This window comes from Anoplopoma fimbria, chromosome 17 (genome assembly GCF_027596085.1).
Source record: "Anoplopoma fimbria isolate UVic2021 breed Golden Eagle Sablefish chromosome 17, Afim_UVic_2022, whole genome shotgun sequence".
NCBI lineage: Eukaryota > Metazoa > Chordata > Actinopteri > Perciformes > Anoplopomatidae > Anoplopoma > Anoplopoma fimbria.
Genome location: NC_072465.1, coordinates 25048957 through 25068797, shown reverse-complemented (window position 1 = coordinate 25068797; position 19841 = coordinate 25048957). Strand labels below are relative to the sequence as shown.

The 19841-nt window shown below is 37.9% G+C and overlaps 1 protein-coding gene across 2 annotated transcripts; it reads right to left on the bottom strand.

Annotated features, from left to right (window-relative positions):
• Positions 1-4767: 4767 nt before the first annotated feature.
• Positions 4768-19582, bottom strand: st3gal8 (ST3 beta-galactoside alpha-2,3-sialyltransferase 8). 2 transcript variants are annotated; one of them, XM_054616210.1, is made up of 9 exons: positions 19444-19582; positions 10201-10596; positions 9239-9350; positions 9004-9142; positions 6623-6816; positions 6353-6532; positions 5693-5738; positions 5302-5421; positions 4768-4935 (listed from the first exon to the last, which is right to left on the bottom strand). In XM_054616210.1, exons 2-9 carry the CDS (start codon positions 10349-10351, stop codon positions 4768-4770), a joined length of 1110 nt encoding a protein of 369 aa, XP_054472185.1. In that variant the 5' UTR covers positions 10352-10596; positions 19444-19582. The 2 variants fall into 2 exon arrangements, with proteins under 2 accessions (XP_054472185.1, XP_054472186.1); XM_054616211.1 differs by having other exon boundaries at positions 9239-9347.
• Positions 19583-19841: the final 259 nt, after the last annotated feature.

The window sequence follows — 19841 nt, the reverse complement described above, 5'->3', positions numbered from 1 at the left end:
ATTGTGGGATACTTAAGACCAAAGGATAAATACCAGTCACTCAGGTGACATCAGAGGAGGCGGAGCCTGAAATGGGACACAGTTGACGCTTCCAGCTGCCTTAAAGATTTCACCACGCCTCAGTGAGTAAGTACAGCAGCAAGTTACTGCCACTGTTACAAAAATTAGTTTGCTCAGTTGATAGCATTTTATGCTATATTGACATTTTTTTTTTTTTTACAAGAAACTTTAATGTAACTTATCACTTTACAATTATTTTCTTGTTTTTAAAAATTGTTTCTCGTTAAAGCAAGACATTTTCGTCATAACGACAAGTTTCATGATAGGAAAAAATCTATGATTTGTGGTAATAACAAAACAGAATAATTTGGCCCCTAAAGAAAAGAATCATAATGACATAATATCTATAGTTGAAACTGAGCTGAATGTTTTATTATGGTGGCAGCAATGAACTGCCACGAGGATTTTTTTTTAACTTTTATGGACTTTAAATTTCTCAGCAGAACTTTTCTCATCTGGGTTTGATTGTGTCGACATTTACCTCAAGAGGTTTTGACTGAAAAAAAAAAACACCTCTTAAATTATTATTTTTTTTATTTCATTCAAAAGGACAACGGTGGGTTTTATGTTTCGTTTCAAATATCACAGCGCTTATGTCTGTTTGGTACCTATGAATGAAGGAATCAATGATGATCAGCAGGTTGTTTAATTGAATCTGGCTTTCATCAACAGTCACAGTTTAAACATGATGAGCTGAATTAAAGCTGTGATAACTGAACAAAAAAATCATGATTGGTTGATTTGATTTAATCTACAACTTCCTGCATTCCTAATGGAAATTATCTCTAAATTTCCAGACTGCAAGGAATCTAATAAGCACAACTTTGGATTTATACTCACATCAAACTTGATTTTTTGATTTTTTTAAATCAATGTGAGGAAGTAAATCATTCTACTTTAACTCTGCAAATTCGATAATCTTTCATCTGGATGTTAAATCCTCCTCAGGACTCTTGAGGGCTGCTGCTCTGTCATTTAGTGGCTAAACGCTGCTCATAAAGCAGAGAATTTCAGGAAATGCGTTTCAAAAAACTGTGAAAAACAGGCAGCAGATGTTTCCGCATCTGATGACTCAGCCGTTTAAAGAGACCATTGGACTTGTTCCAGACAAACCGGGTTAAACTCTTAACTGCAGCCGTGTTAACGTCAGAGCAACAGCTTCCAGATGATAATTCAGCATTTGTGATAATTTATAGAGGCCTTGGTCTGCTTCAAACTAAGTGCTTGTTGGACCGTCTAAAATCTCCCCTTTCCAACAGCTGCATCTAATTATTTTTTGTCCCCACAAAGACAGATTTTTTGGACGGAGCTCGGGGAAGCGGTTGGATTGCAGCCAAGAGGAGTCTATGATGACGGGCTTTTGAATCTGTCATCCAGTGAGGCTGCTGGCAACAACTATTAATGATTCATATTAGACGTTGCACCAACAAGTTTGTTTGAAGCAGACTGAGCTCTTTACTGAGCGATTTCACACTGTTAGGTTGGTCTGAATCCGGAAACAAAGTGTCAAAACTTGGTTTATACTAACCTAATTCAACTTTCTGAAAGTGGTTATATCTCATCGTGGTCTGCTCAGTCAAAAAAAGGAAATGAATAATTTCACTAGAAACTTCTACCACATTTGTGACATTTGAAATTTGATGACACACTGCTAATCAGAACTGAAAAAAAACCCTATAAAAGCCAAGGTGAGAACGTTAATGTACCCGATTCTACCCATTTGTACTCAACTATAGGTTCACTTTTGTATTTTAGGTTTCTACTAGAACATGTTTTGCAAAAAACACATTATATCTCTCTTCCAGTCTTACTCGCTCTGTTTTAGCACCTGTCTCTTTAAGGCCCCTGTATAGTAATGACATTACAACCTTACTAAAGTCATGATGGCTCGTTTAAAGGCACAGTTTCTGAATACACGTGTATTTCTTCCCGGATCAACCGTCATGATACTTTTACAGTATCTATGTTGCAACTGCTTTATAATAAAAAAAAAACATGGCAATCTTCTAACAATATCGAACCTTAGTTGTACTTTCTGTGTAAAGTTAATCACAAATCAAATTTTCAGTGAGATTGTAGATGCATTTAGTCGGTAGATGCGTTATTATTTCCTTCCAAAAACCAGCTACTATTCCCGGCAAAAACACGTCATTGATATAACAGATGCTGCTTACAAGTGCAAAAGGTCAAACAGCTAAAGAAAAGGTGATTTAAGGCATTGGAGGATAACTTGATGATCTTTTTACAGAACAAAATGAGGTGAAATCTAATAAAAAATGGACATTCTAAAGAAAAACTGACAAAATGCACTGACGAAAAACCACATTCATCGTGTGAAAGATGGTCAATTAACAAATGTCTGTTTTAATACTATACTACTAATAATATTTTTGTCATGTGCAAATTTCATCATCTACCATGAGGGTATTTGTGCTGACCACCAATGTCCAATAAGTTTCTCTTCCAAACACAGAATTTGTAGAGTAGCCTTCGTGCAAAACAAAAAGCGCAGCTGAAAGAAACTATATAAGTGATTTAAGACGGACAACCAGATTCAGACACAAACTTTCTCAGTGTGAAAACGTCCGGACACTCCTCAAAGTGTAAACAAAGCCACAGAGATTCAGATGACTGTGATTGACAATCAGCAACAGTTTTTTGTACATTCACAGTACAGGTGGGACAGTGGGACACACTGTCGACTCCCTTTAACAGGAAGTCCAGCAGACAGCCGACTGACTACTCTGCTACACTGGTCAGTCTCTCTTCAATCATATGGTTGGTTGTTATTTTTGGTTGGACTTACATTGCACTACATTTCCCACTCATCCGTGCAACACACACACACACACACACACACACACACACACACACACACACACACACACACACACACACACACACACACTCACACTCACACTCACACACACAGGTGGCGTTACTGATTGTTTGACATTGTCCTTGTTAAGTTTTGTTAAATAAATCTTTAGTTAAAAGTCGTGCAGGGTTCTCCTCATCTTTGTCTCCCCCGTCAGCTGTGACTCAGAACAGTTACATCACGACTTTCCATGAAGTTCAACAGTCTGCAGCATCAAATCACATCTTAGTTGTTGTTTAGAGTTTAACTGTACTGTTTACCATAAACTTTGTCCGCTACGAGTGCTCCATTGAGAGAAAATTATAAAACATCTGCTCTTTTCAGTCTGGCAGGAAAGCAACATCCTCCAGAGCAGGAAGGTTTGCGTCAAGTGTCCGTTATAATAAATGGATGGATTATAAATGATATAGAATATAAAATGTCTTGCAACATGATTGGACAGAGAAGCAACAACATGGCCTCTTTGGGCCATTTTTTCTTTATGGCAAAGTGCTTTCATAGTAACAAAAAAACAAAACAAAGAGTTTATACCTGTAAAATGTCTATAAATTCAATAGAAATATAAGAAAAAGTCTGTGGTTGTTTCCCGCTTTGAACAAAAAAATTGTGGTCAATCCTTGTAGTCGCAGACAGTCTGTCTTTTTAAATAGTGGAGGGTCCCAAAAAAACAGTCTGTATGTTCAAGTTGAGCCGTAACTCATTTAAACCAGCAAGTGTCTAGCTCCGCCCACCAAGTGGAGGGGCTAGGTTTAGCCCCTCCCACTCCCAAAAGTGGGAGCGCACCCTCCTCATCCACAGGTAATCCAGGTGTGTAAAAATGTCGCTGCCCGACAGCGGCTTTAGTCCACTATGCCTGGATGTCTGACTTAAGGCAGATGTGATGATTGTACATATGTCTGATTTCCCCAAAACAAATTGTACGCGATCCACTGTCGACTCAAATTTGACGACAGCCATGTGTCCCAACACCAGCCAGTCAACCAGACTCAGCTGGTTACCAGACGAGATGTAGCTGCTTCTTATTCACAACCATTAAGTGGTGAATGATCTGCTGGACGGTAAGTGGATTGGTCCATCAGTCAGTAGGTCAGTTCATCAGTTAGCTGGTCTGTCTGAAGGTCAGTCCATCAGTCAACAGGTCTGTCTGTAGGTCAGTCCATCAGTCAACAGGTCTGTCTGAAGGTCAGTCCATCAGTCAACAGGTCTGTCTGTAGGTCAGTCCATCAGTCAACAGGTCTGTCTGTAGGTCAGTCCATCAGTCAGCAGGTCTGTAAGTCTAAATGTCGGTCAGTCCATCAGTCAGCAGGTCTGTAGGTCTGTCTGTAGGTCAGTTCATCGGTCAGCGGGTCTGTGGGTCTGTTCTGAGGTCTATTGATCAGTCTGAGGCTCTGTCTTTAGGTCTGTAGGCCAGTCAGCACGTCTGTCAGTCTATAGGTAGGTCAGTCCTTCTGTCAAATCAAAAAGTCTGTAGGTCAGCTAGCAGGTCGGTCCATCAGTCTGCAGTTCTGTAGGTGAGTTTGGAAGTCCATCGGTCAGTCAGCAGGTTTGTTGGTCTGTCTTTGGGTCTGTAGGCTTGCCAGTACGACTGTAAGTATGTAGGTAAGTCCTTCAGTCTGTGGATCAAAAGGTCTGTAGGTCTGCCTGTAGGTCAGTCCATCAGTCTGCAGGTCTGTGGAACCGTTTGGAGGTCTATCGGTCATTCAGCATTCAGTCTTCTTTGGGTCTGTAAGTCTATATGTCGGTCAGTCCATCAGCAGATCATGAGCGTTGTGGGCCTGTTAGGGGGTCAGCAGGTCATTCCATACCAGGTGTGTGGGTCAGTGGTTGTGTCACAGGTGCAGACTGATCTTGCCCTCCTTGGCGAGCTGGTGGATGATTTGCGTTTCAAAGTCGGCGTTGTGGACTCCGGTCTTCCTAAAGGCTCCAGCATAGCGATTCTCCTCCCAATAGTGATGCCAGTTCCCCTGCTTGTCGGCGCCGTAACCGAACACCGACACCTGAACGCAGACAGGAAGTGATGCTGTGACGTACCGCAAGACACTACTTGACCAAGTCCGTCACTAAACACGTCCTTCATTTGTACATTTGAATGCGACGTGTGAAGACTTTCAGTTCTATTATCATGATGATGCATTTAAGAGCAAAGACTTTTTGAGAAATCTCCCTGTCTGAGGTGCATTCAGGGATACTCAGACAAAAAAAATGGATATGGAAGAAGGATGGGAATTTGATTGTTTAAATGTCTTTGCTCCCTGCTGCATTACTACAGTATAGTACTACTGACTTGAGTTGGACTGAAAAATGTAATTGACTAAATGTTTGTGTAGTATGTTTGTGTCAGAGATGAAGACACAGTCTCCTACCTGGTCACAAGTGTGCAGAGCGAAGATGATGGCCAGCATTCCAGTGGACGGGTAGCGACCGTTACCCTCAGTCCATTGATCGTGAGCATACTTAAAGAACGCCGGGTTCACCACCAGAACCTGCAGACACATACATACAGTGTTACCATGGTAATATGTCCATTGGCTCTCTGGCAGATTTCACATATTTTGCAGTGAATTGTTTAAATAAGCAAGTGGTAAGCACCAGAAGTTTGATTTCATAATTATAAATACATGATCTGCTGAACTAAGAATTTTTTTTTCCTAAACTGTGTGAAAAGCTGTCTGAAACGATTTCTTCAAGCAAATAAGAATGAAAATGGAGGACAACAGAAAGTAAACAGAGAACATGATGGAGCATTTATTTTACCTTGTCTTTATCAGCCTTCACTCGGTCTTTAACCCTCATGTAGGTCCTGAAAACACACATAGAAATAATAACAAGTCATAAAAAAGCTCAAGTTTGAATAAGCATGTAAGAATAAACAGTATTCTTGATGATTAAACTATGAATATATAAAACAAAAACAGTTCACAATCTATCCTGCCTGATGTAAATATTCAACCTGTTGTTAATAATCAGGGTACTGTTGAGTATATAAAACATATATTATTTGGTATTTGACCTTAAATATTCTGTCCAGGTAAACAGATTTAGCAGTATTTATTTTTTTGTATACATTTCAAAATGTTGAATATTTCTTATGTTCTTAATGTATATTTAAATACATAAAGAATATCAAAACTCTTTATAATGCTTACACATTATCTAGTACCTTTTGCCTTATCTGATGTAAATGTTTCATGTAATCTGTGTCTGTTTCACGTACATATTTACTAGATTTTCCATATACTTGGGGTTTTGAATATACAGTTTTCAACAAAAATGGAACATTATAACCTCCATTAAGGTAGAATCTACTGCAGGACTTCTGTATTAGACTGTATTAGTTTATTAGAAACACCTAACGGAGTGTATTTCTCACTTTATTTTCTTGATTTTGAGTGTATTTGTATCTGTATTTCATACATTTTGATTACGCCGGTGGACAACGCGCTGGTCAGCCACTCCAGGTCTCTGAGTTTGAACGGAAGCAGAACCAGGCTGATGCCACGAGCAACATCCACCGCGCTCTCCGGGTACAGGAAGTGATGCGTCGTCCGATTCCCGACATCTTTCTCAAATCCTCGAGTCACCGCCTTGTTCATCCTGTGGAGGAGAAAGGTGAAGAGGATGATGAGGAGGAGGAGGGAGATGAGGAGGGTGAGACGTGTGTGGGCGTGGACAGTAAACACGTACCGGATTACAGAGTTATGGGAGTCGATCAGTTTGCCGTTTTCTGACTGTCGAAGGTTGCCGGAGTTGCCGACCACCGCGCAACTACGGCAAGTGGAGGGGAGGGGTTTGAAGTCCACAGTTGGCGGGGAAATGACCTTGAACATCTCTGACATCACCTCCTTTAGAGACTGGTCGTTACCGAACCGCTGAAGACTCTGTGAAGAAGTGGAGCATTTTATGTTAGTTTTTTAAATACAGCATAATTTAGTAGAGATCCATTAAAACACACTTTCCCAGAGCTTGGAAAATACATTTTTATTTTAGGCTGTAAAAGTTTAATACAGTTACAGTTTAATCACAGCTCTGGAGGTTCTTTTAGTATACAGCGTACTGTGGATCAGATTGATGATGTTAGAAGCATTTCCACCCCCCTCTGCCTCCCTTTAATCTACTAATGGTTTCTGCAGCAGGACATAATCTATTAATGCAGGAAATAGACAGACATTTGGCTCTTCATCCAGACAGCTGACAGGTAAAACACAAATTTAAGACTTTTTACATTTATATTTTCTGAACAGACAGATTTTCATCAATGGTCTTGACCATTAACTGAAACACATTAGATATGATGGATATTACAGATTCATCTTTGGTCTTCTGAATCTGTGCCATAAAACAGCCATAGTATAGAAAGTCAAAAAATTGAATAATAAAATCATAGTATAGTATGTCATAAAACTGTCATAGTTTAGATTGCCATAAAAAAAGCATAGTATGGCAAGTCATTTTAAAGCCATATTATGTAAGTCAAATCATAGTATAGTATGCCAGTAAAAATAAAAAAAGAACATAGTATGCCTTAAAATGTAATAGCATAGTATCCCATAAAAAAATAACAAAAAAAGTCATAGTATAGCATGCCAAAAAATGAAACAAATGTCAGAGTATAGTATGAGATAAGTCATAGTATAGTATGTTATAGAAATGTCACAAAGTTCACGTCAAAAAATGTCATTAAAAAAAAAATCATAGTATAGAATCATAAAAGTCATAGTATAGTTCTTCATAAAAAAGGTCATAAGTCATAGTCTCTCTCTCTCTCTCTTTCACACAAGAGCGCTGGAGGGGGAGCAGAATTTCCCCAGCTGCATCCAATCCCATAATCACCATTTCTACAAAGACACAGCTCTGCCACATCCACCTTGCCAAATCTTAGTTCTTTCTCAGTCAGTCAGCCATTCTTGCCCGTTTCCCCTCAAATAACCCTGTTTTTTTTTATTTCCCTGCAGTTCCGTCTGCTCTGCTCCCTTGTCTCCAGTTTTTTTGTCTCGTCAGCCAAGCTCCTCTGCTCTGGAGTCCCTGCTCGACTAGGACCACGGCTTACCCCTTGCACAGCACAACCAGCCAACAGCCCTATTTTCCAGGCGTGCAGTCGTGACCTTTGCCCTGCTCTTCCCATATTAAATATATCATTACTTAAACTGTGCAATAAAACACGTATCATTCCTGCCTCCTCTTCTTTGTCTACACTTTGATTCACCTGTTCAGCAGCCCTTGTAATACATAGTATGTGATAAAAATGTAAAAAAGTAAAAGTATTGAATGTTGTTAAAATGAAAAAAAAGTCATAGTATTACATGTCATGAATAAAGACATAGTATAGTATGTTATGAAACCTCATGGCAAAAAATTGCCAAAAAAGTATTAGTATAGTATGTCAAATAAAAAAAGGTCATAGTATAGCGTGTCATTACAATGTCATCAAAATTCATAGTATAGGATGCCAAAACAATATAAAAATAAGTCATAGTATAGTTTGTCATGTTATAAAAATATCAAATTATAGTATGCCATTAAAAGGCCATAATATAGTATGTCATAACAATTTGATAAAAAAAAAAAGGTCATGGTATAGCATGCCAAAAGAATTCAAAAAGTCATAGCATAGTATGCAAAGAAAAAAGGCCATAGTATAGTATGTCTTTAAATGTCATAAAAATATCATGGGATAGTATGCCATACAAAAACCATCGTATAGTATGTCATAATATTGTCATGTAATAGTATGCTATAAAAAAGTCATAGTACAGTATGTCATAACATTTCATAAAGAATACACAGTACAGTATGTCATAAACAGTCATTGTATTTTCCACACAAAACTGTATATACTAAAGTCATAGTATAGTATTCCATAACAAGTGATTAAATGTCATAGTATTGTATGGCATTAAAATATTACATAAAAGTCATAGTATTGTATGTCATTAAATTAATTATCATAAAAGGTCATTGTATCGTATTCCTTAAAAAAGTCATAGTAAGTGTGGCCTGCCAGCTCTGATAGGAACACCAACAGTAACTTGATTAGAAATTGTACAAGTCTTGCTTTTTGTCCTTACCAGCCACCATCTGAGCGCGTCAGGGTCAAAGTTGTTGTTGGCTTCTCGGAGGACGGGCTGCTGTTTCGGGTCGTAGCGTCGGCTGAACCAGTCTGACCTCCCCAAGTCAGAAATACAGGACTCAGAACAACCACACGACCTGAAAGAAGAAGACCCACAGGAGTCACACGTGGACAGGAAAGAGAATCATGGGAAACGGAGTCCATGACTTCTTGGATGTTTCCTCAGGTCATACCTGGAGTTCTCTTCAGGCTTCACCTTGGCTTCATGTTTGGTGGTGCGGGTACGAGGGGAGGTCCTGGGAGGGTCAGGGGTCGGATCAGCAGGAGGCGCCGTGGGTTCAACTACTGCCAACCCAAAACAGACTGAGAGTCAGTGAACATTGCATCATGGGAGCTCTGCTAACACTGTTAGCATCTATATGAATCAATCACAACACTACAACTGCTAATACTACTACTGCTCATAGTATACCATTGCTACTGCTACTACTTTTGTACTTCTAAAATTACTTCTGCAACACAGTTTTCAACTTGATAACACCATCACAACACTAGTACTGTTGTTTTACTGCTACTAATGCAGTTTTATTATCGTTATGATACAATCACAACACCAAACTGATATTACTTTTACCTCTTTCATCTCTAATACTTGATGAAGTACATCACTACTAATATTATAATGCTAATACTATACTTCTGCTAGTATTGTTCCTTCTACTGTGAATACTTCTACTGCTTTTTCATACCGCCTCTTATACTGTTAATGCTAATTACTACTCATAGTCTAGCTACTTCTGCAACTATTATTACTTCACTAACACTAATACTACCTCTGCAAATACAATAGCTGCTAAAATTTCTATCACGATGATACTACTTATACTGTTGCCGATAGTTCTACTGGTGCTAGAAGCAGCTTCTGGCAGTTTTCAAGAAATATGCCTTATTTAAACAAAGTTGGGAACATTTTTAGGAAAACATTATGGACAATCTAGTATATTTTCCATAATGTATATTACAGTATAATTCGGGGAATATTAATCAAACCTGTCGCAGAAAATGTTCAAACTCTGTCGGCTCCATCAGGTCATATTTCAATGATGGATAATACTTTAAACCGCTCTGCTGAGTTTTTTTTACACGTTTGGTTTGAGATCTTTTGACCCCATTGATGACGACGTCAGCTCCTCACCTGTCTCCCAGCCGATGGGCGTGGCCCGGCTGATGGGCAGGGCTAACGACAGAGGCAGGAAGTGCCCCACCTGGATGCTCTGACTGGCGAGCATGAGGAAGAGGATGGCAGCGATTATCACGGCAACGCACAGCTTCCTCCTCAACAACATGGTTGGACGGATGATGAGTGGGCACGAGCAGATGGAAGGGTGTGTTGTTGTTGTTGTTTTTGAGCTGTCAATCAAACGTTCAGCCTGCTATGACAGCATATTTGGACTGTGTCATATGTTGTCATCTGTACATTTTGGTCCGTTCTGTCGTCTCTTCCCTCAGCTTCATCTCCATGAAGCCTGAACTTATTGTCTGGTGCACCTCGCTGCTTTCCGTTTGGTGGAGACAGGGATTATGGTTTCACCTGGTTTAGGCAGAGAGAAACAGTGACTTTAGCATCATCAAAAATAGTTGGATACTACATTTGTTTGTTTAAAATGAATTATTAACAATGTAATACATAACAGAAATAAATTTGTGTAAAATCTTCACCCTGTAGCTGCAGACTTTCTGCACTAGTTTATCTCCAAACAGTTGGTCACAAATGAAAGCTGTGGAACCAGAATAGAGGTCTGGCTGCCTGTTCAGTGTTGATGTTGTACTGCTCAGGAATTATGGATTATAGACATAATGTTCTGATGCAGGTTTCACTACGCTAACCTAATAAAGTAGACCTGGTGCCTCAGTCATTCTGCATCTAGAGACACACACATATAACAAATAACATATACATATGTTAACATTACCAAATTAATTGTATCTATAACAAACCAATTATTTACAAGAACAAAATAATTATCTAGCAAAGATTATGTGTTGACCAATACATTTGACAAATAATCTATGAAGAGTTACTGTTGAGAAAACTGATTAGACATAACAGACTATTGATAACACTATATGATCTATAAAAAACTATTTATAACAAATGTATTTTCTATAACAAACTATTAATGACAAATTAATTATATATAACGTGTTTACCCGTAACAAACCATTTATGACAAACAAATGAGCTATAACAAACTATTCAACAAACCAATAATCCATATCAAACTTATTATGACAAACTAACTAAACTAATTAAACTAGACTATTTATTACACTGTTATTATCTATAAATTCCTCTGAGGAAAAAAACAGTAACAACAATAAGTTCAACACAAAGAACATGGAACACGCTGCCTTCTTCCTGGAAGAGGAAGAGGAAGAGAGGTCTTGCATTTAACTTCTGCAGATTCATGGAGTCACCCTCTTCCTCTCACACTCCACCTCCCCTCCCCTCATGCAGGAATGTCTCCCTGCAGACAAACTCGCTCTCTGAATACCAATCAGATCTGGATTCAGTTCAGTTCAGCTTCTCCCGTTTCAGCTCTCCCTCTCCTCCTGTCGGCTTCAATGCTCAATGTCTTGCTCTCACTGTGTGTGTGTGTGTGTGTGCAGTCCTAATTAGCCAACCTGTGTGTTTGTGTTTCTTCACTACTCTGTTGTATAACTGATATTTATTTCATAATGTTTGTTGTATTGGCTTTGACCACACACAGCACACACACACACACACACACACACCACACACACTGCTAATAGCCTTAATTCCCCCCTCTACTAGCAGCTCTAAAGCTCCTTTCAAGCCTGCACATTGTTACATAAATGTGATGCCTCATTCACACGTAGACCTGGTTGAATCTGTGACATTTCTGTAACCCTTTAAAACGACCCATGTGTGACCTGGATGTGTCAAGATAAGACAAAGGCTTCTGCAGCACACAGACCCAACCTCAACCCAGAGAGAGATTAAATACATTTTCAGTCAGATCAACTTGACAAGGACTTCATTTTCCATGCACTGCTTGTCGCTTACGGTCCAATTAGCAACTGAAGATGTGAGACTGGAGATTGTTTCCCAAGTAGCCAGTTTACAAGATCGTTTCAAACCAATAAAAAGCTAAATCATCATCAGACGATAGCCAGTGGGTTCCTAGATTGCATTTTGGCCAATGCATTCCACCTCTTTTGCTCTCCAAACACAGACATTCAACCAAAGACTGCTCAAACGTGATTAATCAATACTACTGGGACTAAAAACTGTATTTTTTGTTAACTTACTATTATATATTATATAACAATATAATTACATGCAGCTCAGATTTTCTTTGAACTGTCTTTGAGTTGTAAAGAAATAACAACAGCACTTTTATTTATGCTTATTATGGAGGTTTGTCACGGTTTGCAACTGCAGGAAACACGTTGAATGAGCTGATTTTCATTGGTTTAGGAGATTCGCCTCGTGTCAGAGATCACGCAAGATCATATATATCACACGAAAATCCATCTCGTCAGGCTGCTAGTAATGCGTTTGTGTTCGTTAAACCAGAGGGCGGACCAATCAATGTCCTGTGAGGAGCTACTGGCAGCTACAGGCTTTACATGTGTATGATGGCGACTGTTTTTTCGGAACAAAAATGGGACGGTTAGCATAGATTCTGCATTAAAGTCAGAACTGGAGAGTAATTCTTCATTGAAAGATAAGCAAAGGCCAATTTAGGCTTTTTTTCAATTGAAAAGATGTTTAGGTGGCAGGTCAGGTCAGGATTTTTCCCCTTCGATTGGGACAAAAGAGGTAAAAAAACATCAAACAAACACAGCGACAAAAAAAATCCATCTGATAAATATCACCAAGCGATATGGCTCCTTATATGACATTCATTTAAATTTGGTCATTCATCAGGAGACAGACGCATCTCAAAGACAAAAATGATTTACTGTAACAAAGATAAAAGACAAAAAATTATCGACTGAAAAACTGGCTCAACCTTACAGTAACCCCTGTTAAAACTACTGCAAATACTATCAGACCTCAACAACTACTGTGAGCGTGATTTTGGGGAACAAGACGAGAGCAAGACAGATACTGACACCTCAAAACACTGACGCATATCTGTTCGTGTTATTTATATCCTCCCCAGGTGGGAAAGTTCAACGCTCTCAGGAGAAAAGCTGGGAAAATTTCCTGACAGTAGACTTAGCTCCTGGATTAGCATCTGTATTAGCATGTTAGCACAAAGCTAGACTTTGTGCCGTGTTGACTGTGCATATTTGTCCTGGTACAAAAGGGCTTTAACACGGGAGATGTTCAGAACAAAGTGTTTGTTTTGGATGTTTGGAAAGCTGGATGTTTGGTTTGGATGTGAAAGTCCACACAGAAAAAAGGACGCATGGATGGTTAAAAATGAATTAATGGAAAGAAGTCTGTAACTAAACATATTGGTAAATTGCCAGTTTTCAGCCCTTTTCTAATTCAGAAAACACCACAATGCTGGATCTATCAAGCTATTCAAGAGACAGAGGTGACTCCTACATGTTTCTATCAGCTTTATTATTTAAAAAAAAAAGCATGAACAACAAGCACATGACAAATTAAAGCCCCACTTATAGTCAGAGTTGACTCAGATGTCCTGATTCTTGTACAGGTGTAGACATAACAAGGAAATCCTGTTTGCTTACATGCTGCATCGACAGCGTTTTGCCAAATATTCATGTATTCATCCATACAGATGATCTGAATGAAAATATGGAGGAAGGAGGCAGCTGGTCTGATTAATATATTCCAGTGATCAAGTGCCAAGTCAACTCATTCAGTGTTTCTAGTTTATTAAACTGGTTGTATTTGCTTTGAACGAAAATGTAGGACAGAGAACGTAATTAGCCAAACAAGACGAGTTAAATTGTCCGCTGTGCAAGAAATATAATTAATTTGGAATATCTCAACCCTGCATCAAATGTGGAACATTGCGATGCTTGGAATAATAGCAGAATATAAGTGTTCATGTAAACGTAGTCCGTGTTAATCTGAACAGAGTAAGAGAGACGAGTAGAGTTTAGAGGACAGAGGAAGGTTATCTGTCCTCTGAGTCACAGTGTCTGTATGTTATTTTAGGGTTTGGAGGGGAGGGGGGGTTAAGGGCCACATGGTTTCCTCTACAGAGAAAACCAAGTACTAAGCACTCCCCCCTTCCTCTCTCTGTGACCTCTGACCTCTGTGTTGACACCAGAATGGACACCAGCTGCTCCGACGATGGGAGTAAAGCAACAAGCTGAAAACTAATGACACCACAGAAGAAGAATGATGTTAGTTCTCACACTATCTTCCACAGTGACAAGGATCCAAATCTATCGACTTTCTTAGAGTGTTCAGTTCACACAGTTTGATGAGATGATAAGACTCTGCTGTCTGTTAGATAAGATAAGATAAGATAAAATAAGATAATCCTTTATTAGTCCCGCAGCGGGGAAATTTGCAGGATTACAGCAGCATAGGGTAAAGTGAACACAAGATACATAGTAAAAGAAAAACAAGATAAAATAAAAATGAAATAAAATAAAAAAATACGACCAAATCTCTGAAGTAAAAACAACAATAACAACATAAAAGCAAAAAGCCACCACCCTGTCTTTCTATTCAGGCGGACTTCAGGTTTAATCCTTAACTCTGCACGGATGAATGTTCTAGTTTCCACAGAGACGGCAGAAACAGGACATTGTTATTTCAGTCAAGTGTCACTGACCAGAAGCCGAATGGAAAATGTGTCGAGCTGAAGCTTCAAGAGGAGCTGCAAAGGGCTAAAAGTAACACACACACACACACACACACACACACACACACACACACACACACACACACACACACACACACACACACACACACACACACACACACACACACACACACACACACACACACACACACACACACACACACACACACACACACACACACACACACTTTTAAATAGTGACTTCAGCAACTGCTAAAACAAACAACTGCTCAGAGACACACTGACTTCCAGTTAAAACACTGACACAGACAGACAGTCAGACTCGGAGTCTGGGATTCTGTAATATATATATTTGTTCTGCAAGGGTCCGAGAAGTCCAGCTGTCTGTTTTTTAAACACGACACCCGTTTCCTGTCTGAGGGATCCCTCCTCTGCTGCTTCTCAAATGTTTTACCCTTTTTCCTCTAATAAAAAGTTTTTCTTTACGAGAATGGAGGCTCTAAAGATAAAAAAAAAAAGGTTCATATGATCTGAAAGAACTCTGTGATTGTTAGCTTTAGGAATAACAAACTGACTGGAGTCCTTAACAATCAGTCTCTGTAGTTCTGATCTAGAGTCAGGCCTCTATAATTACATCTCTAGCCAAATAGAGAGAAGAGAAGGACGGTTGACTCGCCTCTTTATCTATAATTATTTTATGTATCTGGTTTCAGTTGTCGCATCAACCGAACTATCATAAACACACCTCACATCAAGCACTACAAGAGTACTATTCACACATACAGATAAGCAATATAAGAATATTACAGACACAGCATAATATATATATATATATATATATATATATATATATATATATATATATATATATTTATACTGTATCGTCTAAATTCATCACTGGGGTACAGAATTACACTTAAAATATCTACTTAAATGCTACAGAATCAATAAAATTTTCACCATAAAGCAAGAGACAAAAGGAGTAGATAAAGTAGCATTAAATACATTAAAAAAAGTCACTATTCACGAGCGAGAACTGCAACATGGCTGATAGAAAAACTACAAGAAAACGTTAAGAATACAGAAGAAGAAAATGGGGTCAATAAGGTCAAAAAAGATCCAACAGAGATGAATACTACAAAATTATTATAAGAGTACAGTCAGGTACAATAAGGTTCAAATGTTCCAGAGACCAAGTATTATAATAAGTATTATGATATAGTCAAATACAAAAATGACACCAAAAAACCTCTCTGCTCTGTTTGTTGTGAGGCTGTAATGCTAAATTGAACCCTCATTGGGGTCAATAAAGTTTGATCTTAACTGTGAATCGATACATTTTTACTTTATCTGCAAATCAATACATTTTATCCAAAGTGTTTTTGTAGGAAATGTGTGTCGGAGATTAAATTACAAAAAAATACAATAAAAAACTAAAAGAGCAGCAGGGTACAACAGACTGAAAAAATACTGAAGATATATTCTAGAAATGTCTGTAAAGATTTACTACAGAGGCTCTTTTTCTTGTGCTGCTGCTGTAACACTAAACTACCTCCTTATGATCAATAGTTTGATCTTATCTTAAATGTTTTTGTAGGAAAAGTGTAGAAGATAAAACTACTGACAGGGCGCAATAAAATCAGTACAACAAACTGAGTATCTCAGGAGGAAATTGTGGATGTTATAATGAAGGAGTCCTTCAACAAGATAACTACAGGTTCCTAAAGAGGAATATTATAGGGATATAATAATACAGTAGAGCCTAAACAGACACACTGTGAACAACACAGACAGAGTTTATATGGTTCACTGTAAGAATATTAAATACTAAACTAAAAGGACATAAAAGGTCACACAAATGAACAGAGATAACGATACAATATATCATATACACATCACATATATATAATTTCTATACATACAAAGTACAACATTTAAATATATTTTTTAAGCGATGCCCCTAAACTTGGCAGAAAAGACATGAAATGTTTGTTGTTGTTCCTGAAAGTGACTTTCCTGCTTAAGAATGCTCAAAATAGACTAAGCTTATTTATGAACCTCGGGGGGAAAATCATCCCACTTGAGGAACGAATTACAGTTTTAAGGGAAAACTTTGATCTAAATCTCAAACAGTTGGCTGTTTGACTCTGAAACCTACCAGCATTTGGCCTGTGGCTAATTTCCAACCCCCTGACTCGATCTCCCTCACCTACCTAATAAAACAAAAATCAAAAACTTTACTGAGTGATGTAATCTTAACAAATAGACCACCAAAGTAAAGTGTACTCTAACTTTGTTTTCCCACTCTACATTGGGGATCATTGCCCTGTTTCCTTTTTATAAGGAATGAAAAACAATTCAAGCTTTATCTTTTTTTAATCACTAAAAGGAATTTTAAACATTTCTGTGAACGAGCATTTACTAACGAGCCAGAGAAACGGACTCACTAACCGAATATTTACTCAGCAGAGAAATAAATCTTCTTTCTCGATAAGGAAAGCAAAATACCAATTATTAAATGATTTAATTTACTGATAGTGAAGGTAGTACTGGAAAATATTGAAGTCATTGAACCCAAATCCTGCCTCATCTCTGCCCATGTTTCCTCTTATAATGGTCCAAATCTGACAATTCAACAATAAATGAGTGACGTCCTTACTCATTGATTTCATATCGTTTGGAAATATTTTTCAGGACTCAAACCATGCTACTATAGTTAGTGAATACAAGTGAGCTATAAAAACTGTTCCCATGTTGTCAGGAACAAAGATATAATCTAAAGAGACCAAAAACATGTTTGAACCCGCCTGTAAACATGTTTACCAGAGTTTGCTGGTTGGGGATGAATAACAACGCCATAGTCTTTCACAACCTGCCGCTTTACTGATAAAAAAGCTTTTTATATTCAAATTGTCAATTATTTCTGGGACTTTTACAAGCAAGGTAAGTAATAACTGTAAACATATGTAAACGGCAAATTCGCTGGAGTCAAGGGTTAACCAACAGTGATATAAAAGATAACAACCTCATGTTAGACAAGATGCTGTAATATGGCACAAAGCACAGTTTTACGAGGGATGTTGTTTTGTTTGAATAGAGAAAAAACAATGCTGATATATTTTAAGATATATTTAACTAAAATGTTCATACTCTTTTAGAACGACTTTAACTGTGTCACTGTGTTATTTCAAAGCTTTTTTCCCCCTATAATTAACCATGCTGTGTATATCGTATATCGGCCACGATTGGACGATATGATAAAAGTGATAGGATGAACAAACGATTTGTGTCTCGCCCTGCTTAAATACAGTACCAGTCAAAAGTCTGGACACACCTTCTCATTCAACTACTTTGAAGAATGTAAAATATAAAACATATTCTGGTTTGTTGAGCATTTGTTTGTTTACCACATAATTCCATATGTGTTCCTTCATAGTTTGGATGTCTTCAATATTAATCTACAATGTAGAAAAAAATAAAAATAAAGAAAAACCATTGAATGAGAAGGTGTGTCCAAACTTTTGACTGGTACTGTATGTATGTATATATATATATATATATATATGGTACTGTATGTATATATATATATATATATATATATATATATATATATATATATATATATATATATATATATATATATATATATATACAGTACCAGTTCCAAACTTTTGACTGGTACTGTATATATATATATATATATATATATATATATATATATATATAAACTTTTGACTGGTACTGTATATATATATAGTACCAGTCAAAAGTTTGGACACATCTTCTCATTCAATGGTTTTTCTTTCTTTTTTTAATATTATTTCTACATTGTAGATTAATATTGAAGACATCCAAACTATGAAGGAACACATATGGAATTATGTGGTAAACAAACAAATACTCAACAAACCAGAATATGTTTTATATTTTAGATTCTTCAAAGTAGTTGAATGAGAAGGTGTGTCCAAACTCAAATAAACATAGGATTTATTAATATATATAACAAATACTATGAAAACAACAACCTGACCGCCTAATTGTTACATTACTTATAAATAATGAATAAAACTATTCTCAGCTGTGATCCTATAACGTCACAATGCGTCGGGCTGCCAGTTAACGGGTATTTTAGGAAGCAGCAGATCATTATGGGAGGGACTGGGCGGACTGGGCAGACTGGGGTGGAAGTCTGACTTCGTTTGCAAACTATAGGAAGTTACATTCTGCTCACAAAAGATACAAACTATGGAAAAGTGCAACATCAGGACAAAAACATCAAGTGAAGTTGATACAGTAACTAAGTTCAGAGAGTTTGTCGACAGTCTGTCTGCTCGGCCCGCCTCTCCTTCCTCTCCTTCCTCTCTTTCTCTTTCTCTCTTTCTCTCTTTTCTTATCAGTCTGCACCACATGTTTCTTTTGGTATCACACAACAACCACAGCAAAAAAAAAAAAAGCACATAAAACATCCACAGTTAGGGTTAGGGTTGATGGAAACTTGGAAATTGGAAAGTTTTTTTTCTAAATCAAAGTTTTCTTGCATGCATGCAACACACACACACAAACACACACACTGTGATCTGTCCACACACACACACACACACACACACACACACTGTGATCTGTCCACATGCACACTCACACACACACACACTGACCTGGTAAACAGCCGGTTCAATGGGACAAATCTCCAAACTGAGCTGGACTCACATGCAGAAGTTGCAGCCGACTAGGTTTTTGTTCTTCTCTTTGTGGAGCTGCAGGCTGATGGTGATGCGGTGCAGAGAGGCCCCGCCCACCGGGGGTGAAATGAGAAGGCCTGGGGTGGAGGAGGAGGAGGAGGAGGAGGAGGAAGAGGTTTTTTTTTTTTTTTTTTTTTTTTTTTTTTTTTTTTTTTTTTTTTTTTTTTAATTTATAGGTGTGTTGGCTTTTGCATGTTGGCAGTGCGTTTCTGTTGCAGATGTGTTTCGCAACAACACATCTGTAAAAAAAAAAAAAAAAAAAATCAGTCATAATTCTCAAAAGACGTTTTAAATGGATCCCAACGACAGTTTAT